This window comes from Bubalus kerabau, chromosome 21 (genome assembly GCF_029407905.1).
Source record: "Bubalus kerabau isolate K-KA32 ecotype Philippines breed swamp buffalo chromosome 21, PCC_UOA_SB_1v2, whole genome shotgun sequence".
Lineage (NCBI taxonomy): Eukaryota > Metazoa > Chordata > Mammalia > Artiodactyla > Bovidae > Bubalus > Bubalus kerabau.
Window position 1 is genome coordinate 28,901,128 of NC_073644.1, and position 11,699 is coordinate 28,912,826.

Here is an 11,699-nt window from a genome sequence, read left to right on the forward strand (position 1 = left end):
CTTTAATGGTTAACCCTGGTCTAAATATGTGGTTGAGTTTTTATTTATATCATCTGTGACACTGACCAGACCAGGCATTTGGGGCACATTTCAAATTCTTCCCACATACTTGAGTGTATATTGCATGTTTAGTTTTTTTTAAATATTGCCTGAGCTATATGAAATTTCAAAACCAAGCAAGGAGAATGATGACCATTGCCATCTTAAGATCAGTGTTTTGTTCCACGTGCTGGAGAAACACTAGAGGCCACACAAAAGCACAGAAGACCCTACAGGCACAAAGAAGCCCCTGTCTCAAGTTTTAGTTCATGGTCATGATTGCCTTAGTATTAATGTACAAAAAAAAGTTATAAAGGCTCAGGAGAGCTCTTGGCCAACGGCACTGTTTCCATCGATTTTTCTCACTGTGGTGTCTCACCTTGTGCCACAATTTTCTTAGCATGTGGTTGTGCATCCTAAATCACATTGTTAGTTTTGTGGTGATGGGAATTAAACCTAAATCACAATGACGGTGAAAAAAGCATGCTGGGGTCCCTGGCTACTTGGTATATTGAACTGTACTGTACTTTGTGATTCGACTCCGGGTTGTGGTAGGGGAGGCAGAACCGAGGGTGTTGCTAAAGTGATGCTCAGCGGAACCCCTCAAGTGGCCGATGGTGGCTGTGCCCCCTAGGCTGCTACTCAGGCCCCCGCCACCTCCTAGGCTGCCCAGCCCGATGCCACCACCACTTCCTCCACCTGCGCTGCCCAGCAGGCTGCTGCTGCCAGTGATGCCAGAGCCGGAAACTACCCTCTCCGTCACAATCACGTTGTGGGTGTTCGATAACTCAGGGTGCATGCTCAGATTGCCCACTATGCCGGGAGTTGGCTGGATCACTCTTTCCGTCACTACTACATTCGAAGACTGCCTAGGATCAGGGATGGTCAGAGTGGTGGGCAGACTTGAACTTGGTGCTATTACCCTTTCTGTCACTATCACGTTTGACCCGTCTCTCAAGTCAGGCATCTCTAGCATCCCCTGCAAGTCGGCACCGGAGATTGGACCGACTACCCGCTCTGTCACCACCACGTTTGATGCGTGTCGGTTATCGTGAATGTGGACAGAGGGCTTCAGAGTGCCCGAGGAGGTGTAAGACTCGGTCACGGTGACATTACCATAGCCCAGAGGATCAGGAATCGGCGTAGGGTGCTGTACCCCAGGTCCCGAGGGGTAGGTGTTCTCAGAGATGACGGTGGTGGTGCCGAAACGTGGGGAGATGGGTGGGTGTCCACCACCAGTGGGCTCTGTTCCCTGCGGAGGGCAGACCGGCTCAGTGCCGTCAGGTGGCCAAGAGGGATCAGAGTCTGGAAATGGTTCAACGTCTTTTCCCAGGCTGATGTCTGCCAACTTCTTAAACTTCGGCCCCAGTGTATCCAAGAAGCTGTCATCCAAGTCTTCTCCAATGAAGCTACAACAGCCCACAGAGCCCGCAGGGGAGCCTGCGCCTTCAATATCGTAGATGAGCAGACAGTCATTGGATGGGCGTCCTTCGTCTTCATCCGCATAAGCATATGCTTTCTGAATTTGTAGGCGAAAGAGAAAATGGAATGATGAATACATTTTTTAACAGTAATAGAGGTCTTTATCATTATTTCTTCTTCCAGGGCTTTACCAGAAAACTACACATAAAGCAAAATTCTAACGTCTTCCAGAGACTCTTGTTGTTTAGTTGCTGAGTTGTTTCTGACTCTTTGCAACCCTATGGACTGTAGCCCACCAGGTTCCTCTCTCCATGGGATTTTCCAGGCAAGGATACTGGAGTGGGCTGCCATTTCCTTCTCCACAGACTCTTTAGAAGTTACTATGTAATTACTTGAAAGAGTTTGGTTAGAAATTAACTGCAATTTTGATAATATATTTTGATATTTATTTAGATGGACTTTTTCATGTTGGTGCACTTTGGACACAAAATCATGAAAAGAATCACATGAATTGTTTTGCAACCAAGTTAGAAGGACATACTTACAAACACAGAACCTAAAGTATGCCAGAATTGTGTATTTTTTTGATTTGTTTAAAAGACATAGTTTATAGTTGATTTGGGTTCATTCGGGATTGTACTTGTCTTCTTTCAGATGACATGAATATGGTGATTTATTTCAATGTGGTTTTTAAAGCAAGATAAGAGGAGAATTTGACACTGGGTCTATGCTACTTTGAGGTTCAAAATTGAAGGTGACAAAGACAATTCTTAAAAATGGAACCTCTGTCAAGTCAAAGTGAAAGTCCACAGACGTGTGTGCTTTTGTCTCATCTCTCTTGTCTGCAATATTGGATTGCAAACTTTCAGGTTAATCAGAAACACCTAGCAAACCAACTCATTGTGCCATGTCAATTCAAAGTTATGTTTTGAGTCCTTACTGTTTGCCGGACACTCGGTTAGGAAGTTGGCAATAAAGTAATGAGCAAAACCAGGTAAAGTCCCTTTCTCATAGGGCTTACATTTCAGTAGGATGAACCAGAAAATAACACATAAAATTATCTGTCAGAAGGTGCAGAGTAAAGGAATAGAGAGAGATAGGGTTTCTCTTTCAGACAGAGTGGTCAGGGAAAGCATCTCATAAAGTGATGTTTGTTCAGAAACTGGAGTAAAGTCACTGGGAGAGTAAAGCAGAGAGAGAGGGTTCTGGACAGAAGGAGCTACAAATGCGAAAGTTTTGAGGCAGAAATTGTACTTTTCATGAAAATAATATTCATGTATAGGGACATGGATAAGAAGTCTGCCTATGGATTTCAGCAACAGTCCTCTTATTATTTGCTACTATTTGAAAGAGTTTTACTTGTACTTCAGTTTAAAATATCAGCCACTGGGTTTGATCCCTGGGTCGGGAAGATTCCCTGGAGAAGGAAATGGCAACCACTCCACTATTCTTGCCTGGAAAATCCCATGGACAGAGGAGCCTGGCAGACTGCAACCCATGGGGTCGCATAGAGTCAGACACGACTGAGTGACTTTTTCACTGTTTTTCTGATTAGGAGAGTTAATGAGGGTGTTTTAGGGCAGGATGTATAAGGACATAAATGTATGAGAGACAATCTCAGAGGTAAGAAATTTTTGAAGGTTTAAGTGTCCTATAAAATATAACTAAGGGAAATTCTGTCTCTACCTGGAGATAGCAAAATTAATTCTTTCTGGTTCTTAGAATGTCCTAGAAGTGTACTATGGCTCTTGGGCCTACTCTTTCTTAAAAAATATTTTATTGGAGTATTGTTGCTTTACAATGCTTTGTTAGTTTCAGCTGTATAGCAAAGGGAATCAGTTATATGTGTGTGTGTGTGTGTGTGTGTATATATATATATATATATATATATATATATATCCCCTTTTTAAAATTTCCTTTACTCTTACTCCTTTACTCTGTGCTTGAAACTGAGCCAGGTACCAGCAACATAATGTAGAGCACGTATGGACGTGGGCATGTGACTAACAGATTCTAGCAATGGAACGTTCCATAAAACGTACAAAGTACTACAGAAATACACATACAGAAACATCAATCCTATTTTGGATGAGAGGATGAACAGTTAACAATTTCAGAAAGGTGGAAATGTTTGAAGTGGATTGAAAGATGAGTGGGGGTTGGTAAGAGAGATGATCAGACAGAAGCATTCCAGGACGAGCACAGCATGAAAAAAGACAGGGAGGGGAGTGGATCAGTGTGAATCAGGCAGAGGCTCTTGGCAAGTGGGGTTGTTGGTAAGGAGTAACTGGGGGTGTGAGGAAAAAGGTCAGTTGGTTAACGGCTATGTGAAGGAATTTTGGATTTTATTCCACAGACAAAACAGAGCTGGGAGCTACTGGCTGTTTTAAAGCAGGGGAGACAAGTGCTCCCTGGTGGCTCAGAGGTTAAAGCGTCTGCCTGGAATGTGGGAAGCCTGGGTTTGATCCCTGGGTCGGGAAGATCCCCTGGAGAAGGAAATGGCAACCCACTCCAGTATTCTTGCCTGGAGAATCCCATGGAGAGAGGAGCCTGGTAGGCTACAGTCCATGGGGTCGCAAAGAGTCGGACATGACTGAGCAACTTCACTTTCACCTTCACTTTCAAAGTGCTCAAGTCAGAGTTTTAGAAATGTTATTCAATTGGAATATAGATTGCCAGCATCTATATCTAAAGACCAGAGGCTGGGAACCTTGTTAGGAGATGCCCACCATAACCTTGTTGAAAACAGTGTGGGTCTAGGGTAGAGATGGGGCTTCCTTGATGGCTCAGTGGTGGAGCATCCACCTGCAATGCAGGAGACACAGGAGATGGGTTCAATCCTTGGGTCGGAAAGATCCCCTGTAGGAGGAAATAGCAACCCACTCTAGTATTCTTGCCTGAAAAATCCCTTGGACAGAGGAACCTGGTGGATTATAGTCCAAAGGGTTGTAGAGTTGGGCATGACTGAGCTGCTGAGCATGGGGTAAAGATATGGGTGCAGGATGGAGAGAAGGCATGGGGACAGAGAGCTTACCTGGCAGAAGTAACTTTCCATGAAGTTCATATTCAGCCCTCCTTCTCTACATTCCCTCATAGAATTTCTTCTTAGTGTTCCAGGATATTCTTGACATATCTCAGGTCCTCCTGACATTTTAACTCCATCTGTTAGTTCAAATCCTGCCGTTCTTTCTCTTCCTCCCAGATCTTGCATTTCTCTGGCACCATACTCATTTGTGTAAACTCCTAAAAGTGTTAATCAAATTAAATTTTACTTTCCAGTAAACTATATTTTAAATCCAGTAAACTATATTTTCTCGAGCGTATTGTAAACTAAAAATTAACAACTTACTCTAATGTATAATTTCTTCATTCAGGTATGCAGTGGTGAGCGAGCAAAGAAATAAAATGAAGGTAACACATAAAGGACGGAGATTATTAATATGATATTGAGTTCAAAATAATATTATTAACCAATTTGTTAATTCACTAATTATTTGTTGTCTGTTATGTGTGTTAGTTAGTCAGTCATGTCCGACTCTTTGCGACCCCATGGACTGTAGCCCACCAGTCTCCTCTGTCCATGGAATTCTCCAGGCAAGACTACTGGAGTGGGTAAGCCATACCTTCTCCAGTGGATTTTCCCAACTCAGGGAACGAACCCGGGTTTCCTGCACTGCTGGCGGAATTTTTTACTGTCTGAGCTACCAGGGAAGCCCATCATTTGTTGAGAAGTTACTATATGTTGTGCTGGGATAAGGGGGCTCCCTAGAGGTTACAAAACCCTATCTATACCTTAGAGAGTTTGATTTCAAATTGGAGGAAAATACCCAAATTCTAAAAGTTAAAGAAAAAGTATAAGAATACTCAGTGTATAAATATATATTAGACTCTAGCACAGGCACTCCAAAGCTTTCAGAGAAGAAAACATGGCTATGGTGAGGGAACAGGTTTGCATGGAGACTCTGGGATTTGCATTTGAATGTGAGGGGTGAGTAGAAGTCTGTTATAGTATTCCATATAGATGAGATAAAAGGGTGGCTCAGACTATGCAAGTGCCATGGACAGAGAGTGTTGACAATGGAACAGTCCTATGGCTTTCATATTTTAAAGCTCTTCAGTTTAGGTACAGTATTTTGTACTTCTTATTCTGGTGCTGTCATCGTGCTTTGTTGAAGGGTTGTAGACTTAATAAGGGAATAAATGCATAAATAAATCCTTGTGGATTTGAAGATTTGTCAAGTCTTGAGAACTGATTGGGTGTCAATGAATAGGAAGCTATGAGAGTCAACAATGAGTTTCTGCTTTTGAGGTGGAAGGTGTTGGTGTCATTAACAAAAATAGATGCCTCAGGGGGAGAAAGAAGTTTAGACTAGCATCTCCTGCCTTTTGAATGTGGTCCAGTTCTGTAAGTTATAAACATTCTATGTCTTTTCCATTTTGAAGAGTTCAAAGTGGAAAGGTCATGATCACAAGTTTGAAAAAGACTGAAAAAAACAGAATCGGTAATATTTATTTACCTTGAAAAGAAGCAAGATGGTACAATTATTTTCAAAATATGAGTTTTTAAAATTAATTGCTCTTTTTATTAGACTGATTTTGTGAATTGTAGAGGCAGAGGCTAGCCTCAATAAATGAGCATACATCTATTTAATAGGGTTATTTTTAAGTTCAAATGAGTAGTTTTTAATAAATAACAATTGCTCTATTAAACAAAAAAACTCAACCAAAATTGACTTTTGTACTTCTCTATTTAACAGAAATCCCAATCATCACCTGTGTACTTTCTGATGATTACAGAAGATTTTAAAAATACCAGCTTAAAAGAATAATAATTACTGGAGGTTTTTCTTTATGATTTAATTTGCAAATTAGTCATCTAAAAAAGAATGATAGGAACAACTGTAAAGATAAGACGGTTGGGAAATAGTAAGGTATACAAAGACAGAGAACAGAGCTCCTTCTTAGTAACTGAATTTTTAAAACTTAAAAAAATTTTTCTTACCTGAGTTGTCAACGTACTCAATTACATTTGCATTAGTGGCTGGTATGCATGGTACACCAATATTGGTCAGAGCCTAAAGGACAGGAAACATTTTCCCATTTGTAATGATTCTTTTCTTTCAGTGATTATACAGTGGGCTTGTTCTCAAATTATCCAAGACATTAAAAAAAAAAAACTAAAAGCAATGTGAACCTTATTGAGAAAGGCTTTCTTGGTTACTGTCATCCAATTTTGATGCATCTTGGATTTCTCTTCATTCTCCCTTTTGGCTTTCTCAGAACAAAGAACAGTCTAGACTGTGAGTGATTCCCTGTGTCTTGGTTCAAGAGTTTTGAAGCCTGTGAAGGGGCCACCTGTTATTGAGGAGCACTTACCCCAGGATCGGCCTGTGCACCTTCCACTGCCCATGAGTGAATTGCTCCATCGGAACATTCAGGAACAGGCTGAAAGGCAGCCCCGCCGCCAGGGGCGCCTCCACAGTCACAGCAGATCAGCAAGAAGGGGACCACTGGTGGGGAAAAGACAGGAATATTGGAATTAACAGTGGGACCACACTAAAACAAAATGACCTACCCTTATGATTAAATTTGAATCCCTAATTTAACTCCACTTGATTCTAACATAATTATGAAAGTTTCAGAAAACAAGCTGAATATTGGTGAGATACCAAAATCAGTGTCAGCTTCAGACTGCAGTCAATTTTTACTTGTTACAGACTATTCCGATTACAGATGCTATTATACTATTAAAACAGATGAGGTTTTTTTCCCCCTGTCATTACTTAGGGAAGTATTAAAGGAGAAATATTTCTCAGAGATTGTAACATTTGGCTCATCTCCACTCTGTGATCATCTAAAGCAATGTTAAAAGACCTCTTGGAGAATCCATTGAACATTATACCCTCATATCTAGATCCTTGACTAGGTCCTCTCTGCTGCTGCTGTTAAGTCACTTCAGTTGTGTCTGACTCTGTGCGACCCCATAGACGGAAGCCCACCAGGCTCCCCCGTCCCTGGGATTCTCCAGGCAAGAACACTGGAGTGGATTGCCATTTCCTTCTCCAATGCGTGAAAGTGAAAAGTGAAAGGGAAGTCGCTCAGTCGTGTCCAACTCTTAGCGACCCCATGGACTGCAGCCTACCAGGCGCCTCCATCCATGGAATTTTCCAGGCAAGAGTACTGGAGTGGGGTGCCATTGCCTTCTCCAGGTCCTCTCTAGTGACCGCAGGATGTAGTCTGTTTCTCTCTTTTAAAATTTTTTTTAATTTATTTGCTTAATTATTTTATTATTTTTGGCTGTGCTGGGTTTTTTGTTGCTGCATGTGTGGGCTTTTCTCAGGTTGTGACAGTTGGGGGCTACTCTTTAGTTGTGGCATGTGGGCTTTTCACTGCTGTGGCTTCTCTTGTGGCTGAACACAGGCTCTAGGCCCACAGACTTCAGTAGTTGTGGCTTGTGGACTCAGTAGTTGAAGCTCCCAGGCACTGGAGAACAGAATCAATAGCTGTAGCACGTAGGCTTAGTGTCTCGGGAGCATGTGAGATCTTCCCGGATCAGGGCTTGAACCCATGTCTCCTGCATTGGCAGGCAGATTCTTTACCACTAAGCCACCAGAGAATCCTGTGGTCTACTTCTAAAAGCTCCCATGTGTGATACTTCTTTTTCATTATCAAAGTGTGTTGTGAAGTAAGTCTTATTATTTCATAGAAGGCAAAAGCAAGGCCCAGGGAGTTTGATATTGAAACTCCAAATAAAAATCTTGACTTATCTACTTAAAAATATTGTACTATATAGTGGAACTATGTGTAACTCCGTTCTGTGTTTTCCAAGTCTCCTATAAATGTGTTATCATACCTTCATAATTTAAAAAATAAAAATTAAAAAATATATACTAAAAAAAAAAGCAAGGCTCAGAAAAGTTGGGTAACCTTGGAAAGACTCAGACAATTGAATTTAGAAGCTGGAGTTTACCCCTTCTTTTCTTTGGCTCTCCTTTTCTTAGACTGTGCAGCTTTAGCATAGTTTTTGAACTGTGGTATTGGAGAAGACTCTTGAGAGTCCCGTGGACTGCAAGGAGATCCAACCAGTCAATCCTAAAGGAACTCAGTCCTGAATATTCATTTGAAGGACTGATGCTGAAGCTGAAGCTCCAATACTCTGGCCACCTGATGTGAAGAACTGACTCACTGGAAAAGACCCTGATGCTGGGAAGGATTGAAGGCAGGAGGAAATGGGGATGTTAGAGGATGAGATGGTGGGATGGCATCACCAACTCGATGGACATGAGTTTGAGCAAGCTGCGGGAGTTGGTGATGGACAGAGAAGCATGGCGTGCTGCACTTCATGGGGCTGCAAAGAGTCTGACACAACTGAGCGACTGAACTGAAGTGAGATAAAGTGCCCTCAAGGTCAACGCCTGCCTATGTTTGTAGTCTCAACTCTCATCACACTGTCAGACACATCCTTTATTTCTTCTCTGCTGGAGTCCTTTATTGCAGTTACTTGCACTCTCATTCTTTTTCACTTTTGGGATTATGCACATGAATTTTTTTTTTCTTCTTCTTGTATTGTGTTCTCCTTTTCTTGTCCAGTAGGATAGTTCTTATTCATCTGTTAAAACCCAACTCAGAGTTTACTTGTTCTATGTAGCCTTTTCTGATTGTTTCAATCAATTGTTTCTTACTGTCTTCTTCACTCAAACAGCAATTTGAATCTGTCTGTTATGGTGGTGGTTGGTGGTGGTTTAGTTGCTGTGTTCGACTGTTGTAACCCCATAGACTATAGCCCACCAGGCTCCTCTGTCCATGGAATTTCCCAGGCCAGAATACTGGAGTGGGTTGCCATTTCCTTCCCCAGAGAATCTTCCCCCCACAGGGATCAAACTCAAGTCTCTTGCATTTCAGGCAGTCTCCTGCATTGCAGGTGGATTCTTAACCAACTGAGCCACCAGGGAAGCCTGTTATGGTACTTCCCTATTACATTGAGACTCAATGCAAAATAGTTTTTATCCTCCACTGAACTCTAAGAAATCAAACTGATTTTTTTTTTCATGTCATAAACCCAACACCAAACAGAAATTTCTTGATAATTGCACAAAATAAGAATGTATAGAATATATTTCATCAAAGGGACAGAAAACTAATTTCCTCCCTAGTTTTTTTGGAGGGACACATAAAAACAGAACTGTTCAAATACTTACATCCTAGGACCAAGAATCCCATGATGAGTAGTCCAATGCCAGCAGGACCAAAATGTACATTATCTCCTATTGTCTGATAAGTATCAGGTTGACGTACACCATCACCATTTGTGCCACCAGCAAAAGTATTTGTGCCAGTACCACCACCAGTTGTGTGGCCATTAGTGGTAACATCTCTGGAAGTAAGGCCATATGCAGGGGTAGTACTTCCATTTACATTTGGACGTTCGGTTTCCCAGCCACCATTTTCAAGGTTAATAACAATTGTACCAGTACAAGTTCTTTGAAGAGCATCTGTAACAAAGTTTAAAATGAAAGAAATATTTTATACATTTGGTTTAATAATTGTTGGACGATACGAAACTATTTTCTCTTTGCATAAATACTTATTTCAGTGCCTTAATTCCTACCAATTCAATAACCCTCCATATTGTCTTTTGTCTGTGACTCAGTTTTTAAATCAAATCATTACGAGTAAATATTAGTGCTTGAGAAAAAACATACACAGTAAATAAACATGTGTTAAGAAACATGTGTTGAGAAACATACACAGTACATGTCACGTTATGTGTTGGTCAGCAGTGTGTTATAAGCCAGTGTGGAGACATTTCTAGACTGTGTGTTGCACACTTCTCCATATTTTGTTTGCCGTTTTACTGTCTTTCATCTTCAGTTCTTGTTTTTTTTTCCTTTTATAGGCTGACAAAACCAACAGACTTTGAGCAGGTTGGTCTGTCATTTGCATAGACATCACCTACTGATAAAACTTCATATCCTCAAACTCACAACTGTCAGTTCAAACAACTCATAGGAGGGAGAATTTGGCACCATTGGAGGTGGGGGGCGGATTTTCATTATTAAATAAGTGAAGAACTTTTGTTTCACTATCAGATATTCCAAATTTGCTTTCTTCTTGTCCTTCGAAGTTCCGGTAAATTATTGTCTTTGTTGGCTAAACATGAGAGGAGAGATATGTGTGATTTGTTTCAGCTTAATGGCTCCACACTTGCTGTTGGTTTCAGCAAGTTACTATTATTGTTATCGTTGTTCAGTTGCTAAGTTGTGTCAGACTCTTGCAACCCCATGAGCTGTATTATCTCTATTTTATAGATGTAAGTTTTGTTGTCAGACTTTGTTCATCATTGTCATTCTAGAATCTGGCACAATGGCTAACGTTTGGTTAGAATTCAATACATAGTTTCTGAATAAATGAATAAAGGTATTCCTGAAAGCCGGTACTAGAGATAGGCTTACACCCTAGTCTGTGTGTATGTGTGCATGTGTTATGCATAGTTGTGTCTGATTCTTCGAAACCCCATGGACTGTAGCCCACCAGGCTCTGTCCATGGAGTTTTCTAGGGAAGGATTCTGGAGCAGGTTGCCACTTTCTACTTCAGGGGGTCTTCCTGACCCAGTGATTGAACCCACATCTCTTGAGTCTCCTGCTAACTCCTCTTGAGTTGGCAAGCAGATTCTTGACCACTGCACCACCTGAGAAGCCCACATCCTAATCTATCTGAAATCAAAGTCCATGTCATTTCAGTCAAGCTAAGCTGATTCTATTGTTATTGTTGTGTCAGAGTACAACAATTCTGTTGTTACTGTTTTTGTTATTTTTATTATTATCATCAGATCCAATGTTTATCCCAGAAAACTGTATTTTTTAATGACAAAGGTAATGTTCCCTACTTGCCATAAACCTACAGTTTTAGTAAGCTTAAGTTTCAATTTCTCCTTCATGTGTCCAGTTAAGCTTGATGTTGGGTGTAAGAAAAGGAGTAAACTGGCAATTGCTTAGGACAATTTCAGTGCTGAAATAAGCTTTATCTGTGGATGGAATAAACATTTCTATTTGTAATACATGTTTTAAAAACTACATTTATTTTGACTGATTGTGGAAAAGACCAGCAAATTTGGTAAAACTTCTGAATTAGTGAATGCTTTTAAAGAAATGCTCCTTTATTTCTTTTTAATCTGTGAAGCAAGTGGAAATTGTCAATCCCATTTTAAGACAATTGAAAGAAAAAGAGAAGAAAGAGA

At 40.9% G+C, this 11,699-nt stretch overlaps 1 protein-coding gene across 1 annotated transcript in view; it reads right to left on the bottom strand.

Moving 5' to 3' along the window:
• Positions 1-538: 538 nt before the first annotated feature.
• The window catches only part of DSG1 (desmoglein 1), a 39,998-nt gene continuing 28,837 nt past the window's right edge, over positions 539-11,699 (bottom strand). Inside the window, exons 11-15 of the mRNA XM_055559051.1 lie at positions 9,660-9,953; positions 6,838-6,971; positions 6,464-6,536; positions 4,496-4,704; positions 539-1,558 (exon numbers count right to left, since the gene is read on the bottom strand). Coding sequence (XP_055415026.1) covers positions 539-1,558; positions 4,496-4,704; positions 6,464-6,536; positions 6,838-6,971; positions 9,660-9,953 — 1,730 coding nt within the window. The remainder of the gene's footprint in view (positions 1,559-4,495; positions 4,705-6,463; positions 6,537-6,837; positions 6,972-9,659; positions 9,954-11,699) is intronic.